Raw genomic sequence first — 20,443 nt, 5'->3', positions numbered from 1 at the left:
TTGCGGAGCAGCTCTGAGACCTCATCGTCGATCAGCTGCGCATCGGTCATTCGAAAAAACTATAGGGCGCGGAGGCCTCGCTTGGCGAGGATGATCGTGAAAGTCTGTGAAAACCGCGAATAGTCTGTAAGACCCACGCGTCCGCAGTAACCGCCGCCCAAGCCTCTGGGAAGGCCGCTAGCCAGCTACCAATTCGAACCTGGTCTGCAGGGATGACACCGTTGGAACTGTTGTTGCCGGAGGTATTCTTGAAGCCACCTCGACCTCTGAAGTGTTGGCAAGAACGCACCGACCCTTCGTCATAGTCCTTGTCTGCCGGTGACACCCCCCCCCCCAGGGAATGAGGGAGCCGTACCCATAGATACCGAGGAATAGGAGGCTGGCAGAGGCGCAGGGGTGGGATTGGTCGCCTTAGCCAAAAGAGCGTCACGCAAACGCTCAAAGGCGTCCCTGTCCACACCCTGCGTCCCTACCGAATACCTCTCACCTGCAAGCCTTCTTGGGGGCTGAGGGATTGTCTCCTATGGGGGATGGGGCATTTACCGTTGTCCCTAAATGTGCTTGCGCCAATTTTGTGCACTCCTCCACAACGCGGGTGGACGGGCGCTCTTCCTTCGGGCCTACTATCTCCGTGACGCAGCGGTAGATCGAGCTGTCCACCGCATTGAAGAACTCATCATCGTTAATGTACTGATGAGTTTCTTCTTCCTCATTATAGCCCTCCTGCTCCATGCCTAGGGAACAGTTAGAACTTTGCAATGTCAGGCAATAACCAGATATGATGGACTGGGAAAAGGCTTTGGAGAACAGCACTGTTTGTGGGCGGGCCTCAGGCCAGTCAACTTTTAGGACCGGTTGAAATCTGGAGATTGAGGCAGCACCAGCCCCTGAGCGCGCTGACCCTCTTCAAGAGACCGTGTCACAACCGCCTCCCTGCGCGCTGCCACAGAAGTCTAGAAATGCCTAATGCACTCACTGGTACCCAACGCGGTCAAAACCCGCTGTCAGTGCTGCAAACCACCCGCAGGCGTCAATCGTGGTTAAAACCGCCGTACAGACCCTCGTGGGGTGTTCAAATAATGTGGGGCAAAATACGGACCCAGATCTCATGGGCATTCAGATGAGGCAGCAGGGGCAAGGCTCCGGCTTGTCTCTCTCCTCAGCGCGGTTCCTCTCTGTGAGGAGAAACTGCGCTGTGGAGGAACGAGACGCTGTGGCTCCCCCTAGCGGGCAGAAATGCACCGCAATTATCGGGAAGATCGCGTTAGGATCGAAGAACCTTCCCACGATCAAACGGGGCTCTGAAAGAAACGGCACAACAATATCATTACCTTAAGCACCACAGAGCCCCCACACAACGCAATAATAATGAATTCAATCAGCTATCCACACGTCTCAAGCAGAGAAAAAGGAACAATTACTTAACTGGCTGCGAAGCAGCGAAGAACAGGAAGTTGACACAAGATGGACGTCCTATCTAACTGTCATGGACACTGTCAAAGGACTAACTCTGTGCACTGCCCTAATGGAGTGATGGAATTTGTAGTTGGTTTATCCGAGATCTGAGTGTTCTTTTTCGTTGTTTAATGTTCTTTTCCCTTTGTTCTGGAATATAAGCATTTGTTTATGCTTTCCTAGGCTGCTGTGAGTTTTGTACTAAAATTAAGAGCGAAGAAGGAAAAGCATAATCTGAAGCCTCCGGTCCTCACTAAGAATTCATAACCAAAGACCTGTAGTAGGAGAAATTAAGCCAGCACTCAAAATTCCTATAAGTTTAACCCTGTACATGGTGACTCATAACTCTGTGAGGCCAACAAATATCATCTCTGAGCTATTGTCCGTGTAATCAGGTTAATCAAACAAGTGGAAAAGGCGATAGTTCCCTGTCCACACCTGAATATCAAGTGTTGAATGTCATGAAATTATCCAGTACCTCTGTTGAAACTCTAGCTTTGTAGTTTAGGCAGAGAAGTGCCAACTGCGAAGGTCGAATTGAGTAATACTGATACGAATACTTATTGGATGTAGTTTACTGAACAAACTGAGATTGAAGAATTAGGGCAATGAGGAGCGACCAGCCTACCCAGAAATGTGCAGTTGACTATAATAGATTGCAAAAGAGCACACATTGCTGAACAGGAAGGGGTGATAAGGGAGCTATATATGTGCTAACAGGACAGGCTAATAAGGAAAACTCTGCACCCCCAACCAGCACTAAAATCAAAACCAGTACAAGCGTTACTCACACACTTAGCCTTCCACTCGAGAGATGAAGGTCAGCCAATGCCCTGGTTTACAGGAAAAACGGACTCCACTGTTTTTGCTGTTCTAGCCAGAACTCCAGACACTTCCACAGATCGAACTGCCAGTTAAATGCCACGGTAAAGTGAAGCTTTTTTGACATGTCTAGCCCTTGAAAATGTTCTGTCAAATCCTAAATCTGCAGGTTCAAGTTAGTTGTTTATTTTATTTATTTATGTAAATTGTATAGCGCACCATCACCTTGCAGGCATCCTGGCGCTAAGCGACTCAAAAAAGGAAGTAGGTCAGAAGCAGAAGCCGACCAGCTAGTACATAGGGAACGATTCAGAAAAGGGGGTGGTGATGAACAGAGTGTCTGAATTAAGCAGACCACTCTTACCCAGTCCAAAGATCAGGGCTTGATCCATCACCGTTATTTAGCTCACTGCCCCATCCCAGCTCAGAACCTGGCTATATGCAAATTAGTCTGTCCCTGGCCCAGTGCATCATGGGAACAGGGCAGACCAAACTACCAAGCCAATTCTTCACCAGAAAGGAGACAAGCTTCCGGGGACCGGTTTCTGCCATTTCAGGCGTCGTCGGCCCGGCTTGCTTGAATCCTGATGGAGCAGTGAGCAAGGGACTCATGTCTGAGTATACCCTTCCACGCTTGGGAACAGCCAAGTTTTTACACGTCTCCTAAAGGGGAGAGGTTCCCTAATTTGCCTAATCTCCCAGGGAAGTTTGTTCCACAATCTTGCTGCTGCTACTTCAAAGGATCTACCCCCTGACCTGACTTTCCTAAATTTTGGCACCTTCACCAGTCAGGCTGAAGAAGAGCCGAGCAGTCTTGAAGGGGTGTACCAGACAATTTTTTTGCGCAGCAGCGCTGGTCCTACCCTGTGAAGGGCTTTAAAAACTAGGCAGAGAGACTTAAACTGTACCCTCTGTCTCAAAGGGAGTCAGTGGAGTCTTGCTAAAGCTGCAGAAGCGGAGGATCTTCTAGGCAGCCCTAGAACAAATCTGGCTGCTGCTGACTGAATCCTTTGTAATCTGTCCAGCAGAAAATTGGGAGAGTACAGCAGGAGGGCGTTACAATAATCTAGCCTACTGAGGATGGTACACCTTTATTTATTTATTTATGCGTTTTTATATAGCGCGGACTTTACCCGAAGGCGTCAGAGCGCTTCACAATAGGAACAGAATTGATACATGAAGTGATACATGAAGAGAACATTACACGTGAACAGATTACAAAAGCAGACGTTAAGTTACATGAGGTAAAAGTGACAATTGTGAGCAAACGAAATACATGAGGTAGCACACGAGGAAAAAGTGACAAGTGTGCAGGTTACAAGAGAAATCATTGTACAATTAGAGGTATAATACTGCAATATATGCTAACACCTTGCCACCAACGCGCGCGCCTGGGCAGGTAGGAGTGGAACACTTTAGCGAAGGGACCTGATAATCGCAAAGCATGAGGCTGTTGTCTTTGTCACCTGGGCTTCCAAAGAAAGCCTGCTATCAAACATAATGCCCAAGTTGCGTACAGTTTTTTTTGGCCGGGCTGTATTAGAAAAGCCCGGGGGCCAAAAGTTGTTAAGGAGAGGACGAGGAATCCTGTTTGCTGCACATACAATCACCTCTGTCTTACCAGCATTAAATTGTAAAAGGTTTACACCACTTTTGCTATGTCATTTCACCATCAGCTCCTGTTCTCTGAAATGTTCATTGCCAACCTCGAAATAAAACAACAATGTGATGGATGGAATGCTTGAATTAATCTCAGCCATTGGCAATCGCTCTGGGCCGGATCCCAATCCATTGTTTTCCGCCCACCATGCCATCTCAGTTTGACCCAGACATATGCAAATCAGTCTTGAGCCTGCTCCAATGGGACTAGTCTAGCCTGACTGCCAAGCCAAGTTCTCTCTGAACTGGGCAACCTAGGACCGTTTTCATCCTTATTATTGACTCTTCAGCCAGGTGCATGATTCCAGTGGCAAAGGGAGCATAACAAATCCCTACTCACAATAAAAGCCGTGCATTTAGTTATGCAAATGTTCTTGTACACCTTTCTTCCTCTCCCATAAGTGCATTTCCTTAGTAATTTTATTATTAACATGATGAATATAAGGATCTGAAGAAAACCTAGAAGTCTTTAACTTAACATGTTTCTATTTGTAGGTCCAGACTTCAGCCAGAGCAGAGCAACAAGTCTAGAACAGCACCTGAGAATGTATTGGTTAACTCGACAGACGCAGGCGAAGAAATGAACTTTGACGAGGAGGCCACAGGTCAGAATAAAAACAACTGTTGAGCTAATTAGTGTTTGTCAGTCAAAGCTACAGCCCTCCAAAATGAAAACTCAACTTTCTATTAAAAAGTATCTCTGAAACCTCTGATATTTACAGCTTTTGAATCTTCGACTCTATGAAATTTACTGCGGCGAGACTTCCTAATTAAAATGCTTTTTGTTTCAATCTTAATAATTAAAACTGCCTACCACTAGGATATTTGTGCAGATGGCTATACAGATGTTGCATTTATGAAGAGCTGTGCACAAATGTAGGTTTCTTAAATCTTTGAGTTCCAGGTATTGGTGTCATATGAATACGTTCTAAGTAACATACCCTACAAGGAATTCCAGTGTTCGAGGCATGTGTGCTGTAAATACACATGCCTTGCATACTTCTGCCGTCTAGTGTTGGATCTGGATGTTTCCAAGTTGTTGTTCTTCAAAGAAGTCTTTTCCAGTCATGAGGTAAAGTGACTCCTCCTTTTGTAGATAGTGTGGGAATGGGCATCAACTCCATTGTTAGATTGTTTTCTTTCTGCCATCTGGTTCGGATGTGTATTGCTGCGCTCTGGTTCGAAGCCGTTTTTCGGGTTCCCCTTGGTGCACAATCCACTGTACCCTTGACGGTATTGTTATCGTAGGCGTTTTCCTATTTTCTGTGTATTGAATTGATCGGGAATCTCCATTTTCGGTCGAAAACATTGTGGCGGCCTTCGGGCCTAGCTGCGTCAGTACAGCCTTCTGCCGATGTAACAAACTCCATTGAGTTCCTGCGGACTACAAAGATTTCAGCAATACAGGAGGTGGGTTTTTGAACGTCCCTGAGGTTGATCTGACCTTTCAGCAAGTTTGAGGCCAGTATGCCTGGTGGGGACTGCATAACCTGTACCTCTGTGCACTGTGCCCATTTGCAGTTGCATATGCTTGTTGGCGATTCCCGAGCTTGTGCATTGGACTCCATGTAGTCCTGACCCCGAGTAGTATTTGCACCAAAGACCTCCGGCCTCCTCGCACCAAGTGCTCCTTAGGCTGGTACTTTGCAACTTTGCTCGAGGTCCACTTGTGACTTCTGTCATTCGGCCTGTGGGTCCTCCGGAGGGTCATCTTGATTTCTGTTGGACTTTCCTTTGTTGCTTCAGATGTTCCCTGACACCCCACAGCTTGGTGAGTCCCCTGGACCTTGTTAGTCCACACCGTAACCTGCTTGACCTTCCTGCGTGGGTTGCTTTTGCCTAGGCTTTTTGGTGCTCCAGCCGGACACTGACCCCCCTCAGCACTCAACATCCTTCGTAGTACAGCTCGCATCCGGCTCCTGGTTGTCGTCGACGCCTGCTGGTCCTCGTGGCTGCAGAGTCAAGCATCCCTCCTTCACACCTGAAGCACCCGACATCGGTGGGCATTTGTCTACCGAGCCCCTGTTCTCTCTCAAGTGACCCAGACTCTGCCTTCAGGTTCCTTCCTTCCAGAATCCAGGCTTGGATTCCACCGGACCCTTTTCAGCTTCATGGCAGCAGTACTTCTCCAGTATTGGGGTGTCTTTCATAGATTTACATGCTTGAATATTCTCCGTCGTCTAAGTGTGAGTCCCACGGTACATAACATAGCAATGTAGCCATAACACAAGCATATATACATAGAGAAAGCAAAAACAATAGAGTTTTTCCTAGATAGACCACATATCACTACTACGATATTTCATAGTCATTATGTTTTGATCCAAATTCCGGCCAATCAGGCGTCCGCACCCTCTTAGAATGTTCTCCTCAGAGGCCCAGGCCCTCAGATTTTCTACCGCACCTCGTGTGAAGGGAGTCTCCCTGAGCTCTGCTCAGTTTTCTTCTCATTTCTTCTCAGAAATCCAATTTTAAGATGTCTACCACCAAGAAGTCCCTCTTCAGACCTTGTGGAACCTGTGGAAAACAGAGACTTAATTCTGAAGATCCTCATTAAAAAGTGCATATATTGCCTATATCCTGAACACCAAGTCAAGGATTGTAAGATATGTAGAACCTTCTCCCAGAAGACCTTGAAGGACAGAGAAGGGCGTCTCCTTCTGTGGCTACAGAAGTTGAAGACTTCAGAGAACCCTCTTTCTGATGTAGAGTGTGTCTTCAGTCAAAACTTCTTCATCCCTTAAGAGAACCAGTGAACACCAAAAGGTATCTCAAAAACCTAAAGTGGTGACGAAACACCATATGGATCAACCTACTTCAAGAGGGGCGAGTTCTGTTAAGGTGAGGCCTATTTCGTCTACGTTGCCTTTGACCTCGTCGACGGTGTCAAGTAAATTGAAGAAGAAGAATTCATCTACGCATTCTTCGGCGTCGACAGTGGCTTCGTCGACGGTGGCTTCAACGACGGTAGCCTCGTCGACGGTAGCCTCGTCGACGGTAGCCTCGTCGACGGTAGCCTCGTCGGCGGTGGCTTTGTCGGCGGTGGCTTTGTCGGCGGTGGCTTTGTCGGCCGTGGCTTTGTCGGCCGTGGCTTTGTCGGCCGTGGCTTTGTTGGCGGTAGCCTAGTCGGCGGCGGCTTCGTCTTTGGCGGCGTCTTAGTCGATGGCGTCTTAGTCGACGGTGGCTTAGTCGACGGTGGCTTAGACAGAAACGCTGATTACTGCTTCCAAGGATTTAGTACCATTGAAATCCTCAAGTTCTCTACTTCAGCGGCGACACTTTTCTTTGGATACACTAATGCCAATCCAAACTTCTTCTCAACCTGCAACTGCGCTATTTTCTTCAGATGATGAAGATTCTGAAGATGATGATAGATTCCGGGCTGCTCGCAGTCCCTCTGAACTTCTTATAAAGTGTCAGGCCTCGAATGAGGATGAAGACTTAGAGGAAGAAGAAGAAGATTATTCTACTTATGGCACACAACCTGAGCAAGAACCTATTAATGCACAGATGCCTTTAACACTCATCTTGAATCTACAATTCATGCTGGATGATTACTACCGCCGTTTCCCTAGCTCAGTACAGGCCTCTCCAGTACCTCAAACACCTATGCAGCCTCTTCCTACTAAAGAGCCATTACTCACACCTTCTACGTCGACGGCCAAGACTCAACATCAAGATACTCCTCAAGTCATAGTAGAGAACAATGACGATAATGATGATGATGATGATGATGATAACAGAGAGGAAGGTGAGCTGGACGACAGATCCATTCTCTCTGAATGGGTTAACTACCAAATCCAAACGCCATCTCCTACTCCAGCTCCCCTGGATTCTTCACCTCCCCTGGATTCTCCACCTGTAGACATAGGTGGTTTTCATTTACTCCTGGAAAGAGCGGCAACACGATTCCAACTTCCTATGACTACTACAGAAGAAGATTGTTTCTGATATGATTTTAAAGAACAGCCTCAAAAACAAGTGCGTTCTATTCCCATCATCGATTTTATTTGGCAAGAAGGGCTTAAAATCATGCAAAACCCCAATTCAATACCAGCTATTCTGAAAAGGCTGGATAAAAAATAAAAGGCACCTACAAATACACCTGCTTGTCTAATTTCTACAAAGCCTGATCCCATTATTACTCAGGCGGCACAACGTCGGTCTAAAAATCCTTCATCTCAAATATCTGCACCACCTGACCGAGAAGGTAGAAGTCTTGATGCTTTAGGCAAAAAAAAATCCACAATGGCAGCAACTACTGTGCGGGTAGCCAATTCAATGGCGATCCTTGCTCGTTACGACCGGCAAATGTGGTTGGACATTTCCTCTCTTCTAGAATTGATACCAGAATCTTCTAAAGCTGAGGCCTTAAAAAATCTTCATGAAGGAGAGAAGATTTCTTCTGAAATGATTGATTGTTCTATAGACGTATCTTCCACTGGTTTCCGCCTTTTGGCTGGTGCGGCTGTTCTCAGGAGACAGGGCTGGCTAAAGGCCACGTCTTTTCGTCAAGAGTGCAGACGAAAATATTAGACATGCCTTACGATGGCATATCTTTATTTGGCCAACATATTGACGATGGCCTTCAAACAATAAAGAAAGACACCGACACGGCCCGTGCTCTCGGAACTCTCCAATTCAAAAAGCAAACTTTTCGAGGCGCAAGAGGTTGTGCATCCTAGTCTTCCTTTTGAGGAAATTCCAGTCAGTACAAACAAGGACAACAACGTTACTCCTCCCAAGGTCAACAGTCGTACAGGCAACAGCATTCTTCGTCCTAGAGACCATACAGAGGCAAATCCTCTTACAGAGGAAAGGACTCATCCAAAAAACAATGACTTGTTCCACTCACCATCTCTAACTCTGCGCTTTTGTTCAAGGGTTGGAGGTCGAATCTCTCACTTTTACTCAAAATGGTCACTGATTACTACAGATCAATGGGTTCTGGATATTGTACGCAGGGGACATGCATTGGAGTTTCTAAAGATTCCTCCCATTTCTCCACCAAGAGGTTCTCCTCCTGCCCACCTGAAAGAACTTTTAAACCAACTCACAATTCTGTTAAGAAAAGGTGCTATCGAAGTGGTACCAAAACTACAAAGAGGCAGAGGTTTTTATTCGAGTTTCTTCCTCATACAGAAAAAGTCGGGAGAATGGCGACCCATCCTGGACTTACGTGTCCTAAAGAAATACATCAAAAAGCAAACATTTTGCGTGTTGTCCCTTCAGGAGGTGCTTCCTTTGCTATCTCAGGGAGAGTACATGACAACTTTGGATCTCCAAGATGCTTATTTTCATCCTCCAATTCTGCGGAGGCACAGAAAATTTCTCCGATTCAGAGTAGCCGGGAAGGACTTCCAATTCAAGGTTCTTCCATTCGGCCTTCGTGCCGCTCCCCGTGTTTTCACCAAAGTCTCCCACCAGTGGCAGCTTACCTTCGCCTACAACGTGTACAAATCTTTCCATATCTGGACGACTGCCTGCTAAAGGCACGATCATTCGAGCAGGCTTCCAAACATACTCAAATCTGTAAGTCCCTCTTTCAGTCCCTGGGCCTCACATTCAACATGGAAAGGTCTCATTTTCTCACTGCTCAAAACAGGCTGTTCTTGGGAGCCATTCTAGACTCCAAGCTAGCAAAAGCTTTTGTGTCGCACGAAAGACGCCTGTGTCTTTACAGTGCAGCAGCCTCCCTCTTATTAAAAAAGTCCGCTTCTGTCCGACAGTTTAAATCTTTCCTAGGGATGTTGTCCTCTTGCATCCCTCTTGTCCCTCACTGCTGGCTAAAAATTAGACCTATTCAGGAGGAGTTGGACAAACAATAGACTCAAGTTTCCGGAACCTTCAACGATATGGTCAGAGTCACATCTCGAATGAAAAAAGGTCTCTTGTGGTGGTGGTGATAGAGGGAGATTTATTACGGGGCAAAGGGTCAAGGGGCTGGGCGCAGCGGCTCAGAAGCCTGTGCTGGGATGATTGTGAGCGTTAGCTAGGGACAAAGGAGCACCTTAATTTGTACCGGTGTGTGCAGGAACGCTTGCTCTAAAAATAGAGAAAACAGATATGTGAGCCGTGGAAACTGAAGCTGAAAGGTTAACAGTTTTATTAAGAAGATGCAACTTCTAGATACTTTAATATAAAGGCATAAAAATCACATTAGTTCTGTGTCCAGAGCTTCGCATTCTCAGGTAGCCTCGTAGACATCATTTACAGAATGACAGTTTTCAGGTAGTCAGAGAGAAGGTTTAAACCTTAAGACACATTTATCATTTGCAGCAGAAATGCATTCAAAAAGCAAAGTACATATTATCTGGGAATACTCACATCTGCCTATAAGTGAGAAATCCTGCAATTACAAGTTGTACATTTCAAATGCAATAAGGAGAAAGCAAGGTTAAAAGAAGGCAAGGTGAATATAACATTTCATAAGACAGAATATAACATAAGGCAGCAAAATTAAAGTACATGTACTAATACAAGGGTTCTCAAGTAACCCTTGGGAAGAACTCACTTACGAGGAGTAATTCATATAGGTCTTTGTGAACCTCCTTATTATATGTTTTAAGGTGGTGAGGGGTCTATGGTAACGCCATCTTGAGCCACCTCGTGCTATTTATTCATCCTGCGTCATTAATGGTCTGTTCCGTGGCCTTCCCATCCATATGTTCAAAAAGCAGCCTTTTCCCGCAAACATGGTACTTTATGCTAGACCAAAGGTCTTGCCTTGTTGACTTGAGGCTTACCGTAAATTAGCTTTAGCTTTAGTTTAACAGAAAAAGAGCCTAAAGGGAGTACATATTATGTGAGGATGTACCATCTGTACATCCTGTTACCACGCCGATCACAGCTGCATGGCACTGCTGAGGCTAAGTTCCTCTTTTCTCAAATACAGTTAGAGGATGTGGTCTTCTGTCATGTCGAAAGAATTGGGTGGAAGTTGACCCTTAGCACACAAGCAGGGTGGGGGCCAGAACAGGAGCGAGTAGCCTCGCAGACAGTGGGACTGGATGAATTCTTGATCAGACCTGCTTTCTGCTTACTTTACAGAAATGGCAGTACTGTGGCCAATTTAACCAAGGCCTATATTTTCGAACAGTAAGGCCTACACACAGGGGTCTATGCTAGCTGATATTTATACAGTAAAATATATCCCTCTCTCGTTCCCCTCTCTTGTTCATATTATTGAACAACATTGAACATTATTCAATCCGCATGTTTAGCCGGTGCTGGGGGGGAGTGGCCATGGTGAGTCATGAAGAAGCGACTCTTCGGTGTTCAGGGCAGTGCCTAAGTCTTCATGTGGTCCCCCTAATTTGTCACACATTGTCTCATAAGGATGTACCACGTCTCTCCCTGAGGGAAGTGGTGGGCCACTATGCACCTGGGCCTGGTACTGACTATCAAGAGGAACCTGTAATGTGCGAGAGTCAGGGATGGTAAGCTCTACTATGTTTAACATTGCTAACTCTTCCCCGTCCCCTTGTCCCGTGCGTATTCCTGTGTATTCTCCTGAGTCTTTATAGTTCATCTCAACTACCTTAGACCTCAATCTCTTAACACAATACCGCATAATCTGTGTTCCGCAATACAACAGCACCAACACACATAATATAGGCATTATAAATTTTAGTACTGCAGATAGCCATGAAGGCATCCAGTCCAAGTTGGACCAATTACGTAAAACATCTGCTTTTGCACCTCTTTCCTCAGGCATCTGTCTCCCCAAATTGTCCAAGTCCTCAATGGCCTTTGTAAGTGTTCCGTTATCCGCATCATTGGCCAAACTGAAGACACAGCAGGACGACTTTCCCACTTTGGCGCATCCACCACTATTCATCGCAGTTAGCTGGTCCAGAACATAGTGGTGTTCCAGAACCATGAGTCTCATAGGTCGTAGTTCTTCTTTCACGGCGTTGAACCCATCATGGGTGTTGTTGACAAGCTGCATCAGCTCGTACCTGGTCACTTGGAGCCAGCGAGCATTGGCTTTGGACTGGAACAGGGGGATAACGCCCCTGAAGAAAAGTTCAGCATCGTTGAAAAGGCGAAATTCTTGTGGAATCTCATGAAAAGGGCCATCTGAGAAATACTTCTTGGCTTCCCTTTTCTGGTGGTGGAGCAAGGTGACATCACCTGTCATCGGGTGGGTATGAATGTTGGGACTGTTCGCTGCTGGAACAACCAGATGCAGTTCATGCATCGTCACAATGGAACAAAGTCCTTGCTATTGGGGAGGCTGCTGCAAATAGATGTGATCTCCGCAGGCCCAATAGATGTCCATGAGGCTGGAGGTGCCATACTTAAGGTCCGAATTAAAAAGTGTGTTACTGCAATTAGTATTTCGACCCACAGGAACTGTTCCATTACCTAGGAAGCAAAGGAGAGGAGACTTTAGCTTGTATGCTCTTTTCTTTTTGTATGGTGTACCCTCATTGAAAGTGCATCTTCTAGTTTCCTGAGCCCATATCTCAGCACACTCCCTCTCTATATCCTCATTGAAATAATTCTCTTGTCCTACAATTGGGCTACCTAAGGAGGCTGCCTTACATATTAAGTCATGTGGACCATTCCACTTGCTGTTGAAATAAATATTGGCCTTCAGGTGCAGAATTGGTCTCCACTGACGAGGTCATGTGTATGGTTAGCTTGTTGATGTTCGGGTGAGTGGCATTTCGATGGGGGCGTTGGTAAGGTGAAGTACCCTAGTATCTTATAGTGATGTTCCCAAACCTGCATTATGTCGGCAGGTACTTTCATATCACGGTAAACCTCCATTCTCCTTTCAATTTCCAATGGATTAGTGATGACTGTAAATGTTACATACTTGTCATCCCACTCTGTGGTATTTACAAATGCATTATCCACTTTGGCTGAGTGGAGCTGTATCTGACCATGTATGCCGCAAAGAAACAGGTTAAAAAGACATTTGGATGTGGGCGGTGGGACTTCTTTAGGAAAGAGCAATTTATCTGCGCCTACAGCGTGAGGAATGTGTGAACATACAAAGCAGGACTCATTTGTGACCTTTCTTCCAACCTCCCTCATGTCTCTGTACCACGTGTTGCCTAATAGAGCATTGTGAATCCCATTATCCTCTGCTGGCTTACCAGGGCGCTGGGAGTGGAAATCAGGCATAGAGTGCTGGTCGAAGGTGTAAACAACTGTGTTTTGGAGATTACTGACCCAGTCTGAAATTTGCAAAGCCTGTTCTTCCTTACGTTGGGTACGTGATGTATATTTGACTGGCACTTTCCCGCGACCCATTTTATCTCTAACACCTCATTTATATTGGCGGGAACCTATAGGTGTATCTATCATAGGGGGGATTCAGGGTGAGATCAGGTACCATGTCCCATTCTGTGGGGTCTGCTTGGGGTGAGGAAGGTGTCAAGGTGGGTGGTGCATAGGTGTCATAACTATTGCTGGTGCTTATCCCATTTTGCTTGTTACCAGGAAGTGACTTGAACATGGGGTGCCCTGTTGTGGCGTCAGATCTCACATTGCTAGTAGCTTCTCTTTCTTTCTCTGAACGTACTGTAAACCAGTGGAATACAGCTACTGAAACTACAAACATAACAAAGAAAACAATGGCGACTGTACATATCTTTTTCATTGAAAACTCGACATGTGAGGTGGGTCTGTTGCTGCTTCTCAGTCCGTAGGCCATCATACGATCTCCACATTCTTGATCTTGGATAGTCAGTTGGTACATGATGCCCTTCTCTCGGTCAATGTTCAAATCTCGGATGGTGCCGGGTGGACCCGCACGTGGCTTCGATGATACCATTCCTTTTTGGCTTTTCGGACAGATGTGGGTAAAAAGTCAATTTGCAAGTGTTCGTTGAATTTGAGGTCTCTCCTCTTCCGTACTGCTTCTTGTACAAAGATGTGTGTCCCAAGGCAGATAGGCGGAAGTTCATTAGAAGTATGACCCTTGTTCTTTGTCTTTGGTATCTGAATGTAAAGGAACTTTGAAGCACGCATTAGGGCACATAAATGAACAAACAGTTCATCTTTTACAATCTCAGAAGAAAGTTCAGCGTCTTGTTTGGGTCTGGTGGAGAGAACAACCATATTCATTGATCTGTCAGTGACAAGCTGGTGAGATGTGAGGTAATGATCAGAACTGGGACTTTTTCTTAGTGTAACCAGAGCAACGGATTGGTAATATAGCAATTTCTTTCCAATTAGGCACTTATCTTACTGATGTTGGCTTTGAACAGGCCGTTGAGGCACTCACAAATACCATTGTTTTGGGGGTGATAGGCTGAAGTCAACTTATGTTTTACTCCCAACATTGTCGCAATTGAGTCAAACATGGCGTTTGAAAAATGAAGGAAGGTAGGTGCAGCCTTTGTGCCACAATGGGCACATGGTCCAGCTTCAATCCTCCGTGAAAAAGGACATACCACTACAATGAGGTATCGGTAATTCTGGCATCTGTCAGTCATGTCTACATAGTCAATGTGGAGCTCTCTAAAAGACCCTTGGGCCTTGGTATTGTTGATGCGACTGTTTTCAGAGCGGGGTTCGGGGAATACTTATGACAATTGAGGCATTGATGAACAAAGAGTTGTATATGCTCATATGCATTGGGGATGAACCACTCTATCTGCAAGGTTGTGGACAGGATATCACGAGGGAAATGTGTAGGAAGGTGCAACTAAGCGTGAGCTATTTGAAAAAGCCTTCCTGTCATTGTCTGTCTGTAAATAAATAAATAAATAAAATCTGATGCATCCTGTGTACTCCCCTCTTCTTCCACAACTCTTTTTCTTTAGGTGGGGCACTTTACCTGTATCTCTCTGAGGTGCAGTTGTGCAATGAGATCATATTGCTGTGTATCATGAACAGTGTATGTAACTGTAGGGTCAGGGGTATCTGAGAGTGGTGACTCACTATGGTCATCAACTGTATCTTAAGTATCTTCCTGCACTGCTGAGGGTGCATCTTGGGTAAGCAGAATGGGGGTGCAGTCATTTTATACTGATATTAGAGATGGTATAAGTCGGGCCCTCTAGCTGTTCTTTTTGCAGCCCAATCTGCCATGGCATTTCCTCTGGACACGAAATCTTGGCCATTTGTGTGTGCAGCATATTTTACTACAGCCATTTCTGTTGGCAGTGTTTGTGCATAACAGGTGTGCCATCTTTTTTGAGAAATCCACACCTTTTCCATCTCAAGATGCTGGAATGTGGTGTTGTGGTAACATAAGCAGAATCAGAATATACAGTAACTCTTTCATCAATTCCATGTTTGAGGGCTGTAATTAGCGCCACTAACTCTGCTGCTTGTGCTGAGTAACGTGATGGCAATGCTATCTGCTGTACAATGTCTAGAGAATCAAAGTAGTTATTCTGCTGTGCTCTGACAACTGCAGCTCCTGTGTATCTTATTCCTGTCTCTTCATCAATGGTAGAAGAACCATCAACAAAGTAGACTCTACTGTCTGTAAGGCAGAGCAATTGTATCCTGCCAGCACTCTTGCTCTTTGGTGCTACAGAGGAGTATATCTGTCATCAACATATTGTAGTAGAGTGCTGCCACATTTGGGAGTTTGGCAATCATCCTTGACAACTCGGTTTAACACTCTGGGGGACTCACAGTAGTGTTGATGTCACCTTTGATATGTGAATTGCCTATTTTAGAATGAAAATGCGAATAAATACTGACTGTCAGCGTGCAATGGGACACTGAAGAGGGCAGTCTTCAGGCCTACGATCGAAAAATACGGTATAACTTGAGGAATTTTTGTTTGACAGCCATCATTCTGGTCGGGGGTGTATCAGGAATGGAGAAAGTCATTGTGTCGTTCTCACTGAAATATATTCTCATATTTAATTTGGCCATGAGATCACGTCCCAAGATATTTACTGGGGAATGTGTTGTGTAAAGTAGAAGCTGTTGAATACATTTACCTCATATTTCTATTGGTACTGGCTCGGTGAAAGGGACCCTTGTTATTGCCCCAGAGAAATCTAGTGTGTTTGTGCTCTGGTTGGAGATGGGCAGAGCCCCCTCCTTGATACAGGAGAATGTAGCACCTGTGTCAATCAAGAAACTATACGTGTTGTTGTTAATCATGACATGCACAACTGGGTCCTCTCTAATGTTTGTGAGACATGACAACAAGGGACACACTAGAGTTGTCTGTGGGCTGCCCTAATTTGAATATCCTTTAGCCTGGTACTGCTAGATGGTGCCCTGTGAAACCAAATTGATGGGGGGCAGTACTGTAGCTCCCTGTGATACAAGGGCTTGAGTCTGGGGCACCATTTGGTACACAGGCATGTGTTGTGCTGTTACCTGTGTGTTACCTCCTAGTACATTAAAGGCATCTCGTGGAAAACTAGTGACAGCAGCCATTTGACTCACTGGTGTGGCTACCATAACTGCATCAAGAGTCTCTCTTGTCTTTAATTTTTGCAGTTCTAATTCAGCAACTGTGTTCTCAATAGCCAATTGCCTTGTTTGTGACATTAGAGTTCCGATGTCTGAGACATCGGGAAACTTCCGGCGCAGTTCGTTCCATAGCGCTGATCTTATTTTATTGAAAGGATCACCATCTAATTCTGAATTAGTGGTGGAAAGTTTTGTGTCGATGCGTGAAAACATATCCTCTGCATCCTCTCCAATCAGGCAAGTGAGCAAACTTTTCATATCCCAAATAGCCAATGACACACCTGTAGTGTTATTTTCAAAGGCTTGTATCCACTTTCCGCACCCTCTGTGAGGGGTGGGAGTACATTTTTCATATTTTCTTTGTCCGTTAGGTACCAAGTGACCGAGATGGGGGGTCATTGACCTTTTCGGACAGCAGGGGCAGCTGGTGTGTTACCCCTGTGGGTCTTGTGTGACCGTACCTGCGTGCGTATTTCTGCCAGACCCTTAGGCCTTGGCGCATGTAGGTGTAGTTCCAATCATCATCTCCTGTCTCCTGCAAGATACATTCTTCAGCAGTGGCCATTTCCTCTCGTTCAAAAGATCCTTCTCGGGCCAGACATTAATTTGAGGTCCATTAGCTTCTGTCCAGCCTGCCAAGTTATCTGAGGATGGATCGACATAATAGTCAGACCCTTCTCCAAGTACTACTATCTCAATTGGCGTCAGACCATTGGCGGTCCTGGCCTGTTAAGGGCAATGTGGTGCAGTCCTTTAGATCTGGCTGTGCGCAGGCGTGCGGTACCTGATACATCATATTCCTGTGGGATGTCCTCAGGTCGCCCTTCGTTACCTAACACTGTAACATTTTCTATCTCTGTTCTTTTCTGTCTACTCCACCTATTTTCTGCTCTTCCAAGCACATTTGGCAGGTCCAAATTGTCTAGGTCTAGCTGTGGTGTTTCTAGCCTACGTGGTGTAACTACTGGAGGTGATGCCTGGGTACAACCCTAGGTGGTGGTGTCACCTGGGGTTTGTAGTTAATGACTGTAGGTAGAGCTTGGGGTATACTTAAGAGGTTGGCTGTGAGAGAAGCTGCTGTGTTGCTCCGTGGTGGGGCTGCACTTTGGGCTTCCTGATGTAAGTCTATACATGGCCCTTGCTGTGGCATGATAGTTGTGATTCCACCACTGTGTGACCCTGCTAGGCTTGCAGCACCTGCTAATTCATTGAGTGCTGGTTGTTGCTCCTTATTAAATTGTCCCCAGTCACCCATCAGTTCAGTCATTCTGTCCTCTACCCTGCCTACGTGTAATGACAGTTGCTGGAGTGTTGCTGTATTGCCAGTGGGGCTTCTCGAGTACTGTTCATGTGTCATGTCCCCTGCTTCTCTACCCGTTCTTTGGCATAGGTCGCGTTCTGTCGTCGTCCTGCCACTATCTCCCTCAGTGACTACTTCAGAGGGATACCGTTCGCTGTCTCTTTTTTCTTCATTGAACTGTAGCAGGTGTTCTTCCTGTCGCTTGGGACCAGTGTTAAGGGTGTGCCACTCATTATAGTGTGTATGTGTATTGTAACGCTGCTGGCAAGGGGATCGGAATGGGCCATAATGTCTAGTTCTTGTTCTTGAGGGATTGTGGTCCTCAGTGAGGGATGTGGGGACTGGGCTGTTAAGTCTGGGGAGTGGCATGTGTGAGCTATGCTGTGAACCACCAGAGGCCCCATCGCTCTCTTGGTCCTGTTCCTGCTGGGTGGCTGCAGAGTTGGAAGCATGTGTCATTTTTATTGTAAATAGCGTGTCAATTTGACCTGGCATTCCTGATGCTGAGCCCTGCAGTACTGGGCTTTGGGAGCTCAGGGATAGCTGGCCCTGTGTACTCTCTGGTCTACTGTCTTGTGAAGCATCTGAGATTTCTGGGACTGAGACATCGTCATGGCCTATGGCTGCCTGGTCATTTGATAAGTTTTCTAGGTCGGTCTTGATAACCTGTCCTGGATACATGCCATCTGCGTCATAGGCTGGTGAATTTGCTGTGGGTGTTGGCATTATTCTTCTTCTGCGTTGTGTGTAGAAAGGAGTAAGGGTGTAACTCCACTATGTGCTATAGTAAATCTCACCCGCAGCAAGTTTGTTGTGTCAATTCCCAGGGCTGATATTAGTGTCCAGATGACTGTATGCGTTAGGGGCGAGACCTGAACAGATGATGGTGTTGTATCCTCAGAAAGGGCGTGCTGTATCTTCAGAAAGGGCAATAACACGACGTTCTCTATGTGTACCGTGATCTGTAGTCTTGGGTATTGCGTGGGCTGTCTGTTCATCTCTTAGAGCTACCTTTGAGGTGAGCAATCTGTGGCAGTGAATGTGACAATATTATTCTCCTTTTAACTGGCGGTCTTGTAAATATGCTCACACTAATGGGTAATGCAATGTGGAAGGATGTCTCTGTAACAGCTCTGAGACCTGGTGAGGGCTGTTGCACCAGTTGCTCATGTATTCCTCGGCGTGATGCTCTCAAACCAGGGCAAGTTGGGGTCGTATAGTGCCTGCAGAAATAATGCGTGATGCTCACAACCTTGTGGGGCGTGAGTATCTTGTGAATCTCCCTGCCTCTCCGGGCAGTTGGTGCTTGGAGGAGATGATCTCAATGAGTGCTGGTGGGTGAGATCAGGGCTCTCGCTATTTACTATACTTCCTACCGACTGAATATGTTCTGTGGCAGACTTTTCAGTAGTATAGGATGTTGATGGGAGCACGAGTGGTAGTTGCAATGGTATGTCTTGAGTATTCCTCACCGAGGGGGAGCCCTGTGAGTACTGTGGTCCCTCAAGTGTAAGGTGTGGGCTACGGGTAGGGGATCTATAGGTTCGTGCTGTGCGGCACAGTCTCACTAGATGCAATGTAGATATTCTTATCTCAGTACCCTGTGTGAGTGGGATTCCCAACAAGTCCCACGCTTTAGATATCAAGGGAATTTGGCGTCTGTTAAATCTTGTCAGAGTTTGTGCGCTAGTGTTCTGTACTGCTATTATTTTGTTATCTAATATGTGCAGAACAACCTCAACTGGTTGCTGTCCACTATAGCTCATCTGTATCTTCTAGTAAAAGATATATATATATGTATATATACTATCGCTGCCCTTATGTGTCAGTTGTTAAGAATGCAGGTTAGTCTAGTACAAGTTCATCCCCTAATGCCTCTTTGATGACTAAATAAAATGCCTCTTTAATCTCCTCTTTATCTGGGCTGTTCTAAACACCTTCTGGAGAGAGGTCAGGGAATTGTAGGGCACTAGATTGTTCACCCAAGCAAGCAACGAGGACCTTGCTGCGCAAGAGGTGATCACAATAGTGGGTATCTCTAATCCTGGTGTTATCATAGAAACATGCACGTGTATTGTGTGTGCAGTCTTGTATGTTCTGTAACCCTGTATCCTATTCATTGGTGTGAAAATGTAATTTAAAAGAAAAACATTTTCTGTAGACCTAAGTGACACCTAGTTATTTTAAACAGCAGTGATCTTCTCTGGCTTCTCCTGCAGCGCTGATAAGGGGGGGGGGGGGGGGTGGCTAGTCTGAATGCACACTGAAAGGTAGTAGCCATAAAATATTATGTCTGTGACATTTATGGTGCTCACGATGCTTAGCTTACAGAATCTCTTCAGTTAGTCAGTGGCAGATCAATACACATGGGGATACATAAATGCATTTACAATCTCCCTAGTTATTGAATCTCATTAACGAACCAGTCTTCTGCATTTGGCAGTGGCCTTCAATAATGTTCACAAAATATTTTTCAGCAGTATTACTACACAATTAATATATATGTGCGAATACTCAACCAACAAATCCTAAAAAAAGAACAACCAGTGTGTGCCTAGATATTATGGTCTAACTAAGGTCAGCCTCTGTACCAGCCAGTGACTTCCAATTCAATGACAATAAAAAAAAAATAATAATAATAATCACAAAAAGTTCTGCAGCTATATCTAATAAAAACCTCTATATATATATATATATCACTAAACATCAAGCTGTGACATGTAGACCTAAAACTACCTACTAAATAGCGATCATTTGTACATGTGTTTTAAAACAGACAAGCAAATGCAAATGTTTTTGAAC

The 20,443-nt window shown here is 45.5% G+C and overlaps 1 protein-coding gene across 6 annotated transcripts in view; it reads left to right on the top strand.

Annotated features, from left to right (window-relative positions):
• The window catches only part of STX18 (syntaxin 18), an 897,615-nt gene that overhangs the window by 174,701 nt on the left and 702,471 nt on the right, over positions 1-20,443 (top strand). For all 6 annotated transcript variants that reach the window (XM_078686654.1, XM_078686620.1, XM_078686645.1 and 3 more), the window contains one exon: positions 4,432-4,541. In XM_078686654.1, coding sequence (XP_078542780.1) covers positions 4,432-4,541 — 110 coding nt within the window. The remainder of the gene's footprint in view (positions 1-4,431; positions 4,542-20,443) is intronic.

This window comes from Lissotriton helveticus, chromosome 1_1 (genome assembly GCF_964261635.1).
Source record: "Lissotriton helveticus chromosome 1_1, aLisHel1.1, whole genome shotgun sequence".
Classification (NCBI taxonomy): domain Eukaryota; kingdom Metazoa; phylum Chordata; class Amphibia; order Caudata; family Salamandridae; genus Lissotriton; species Lissotriton helveticus.
Note: the sequence above shows the minus strand (reverse complement) of the source record. Positions and strands in the feature narration are given on the sequence as shown.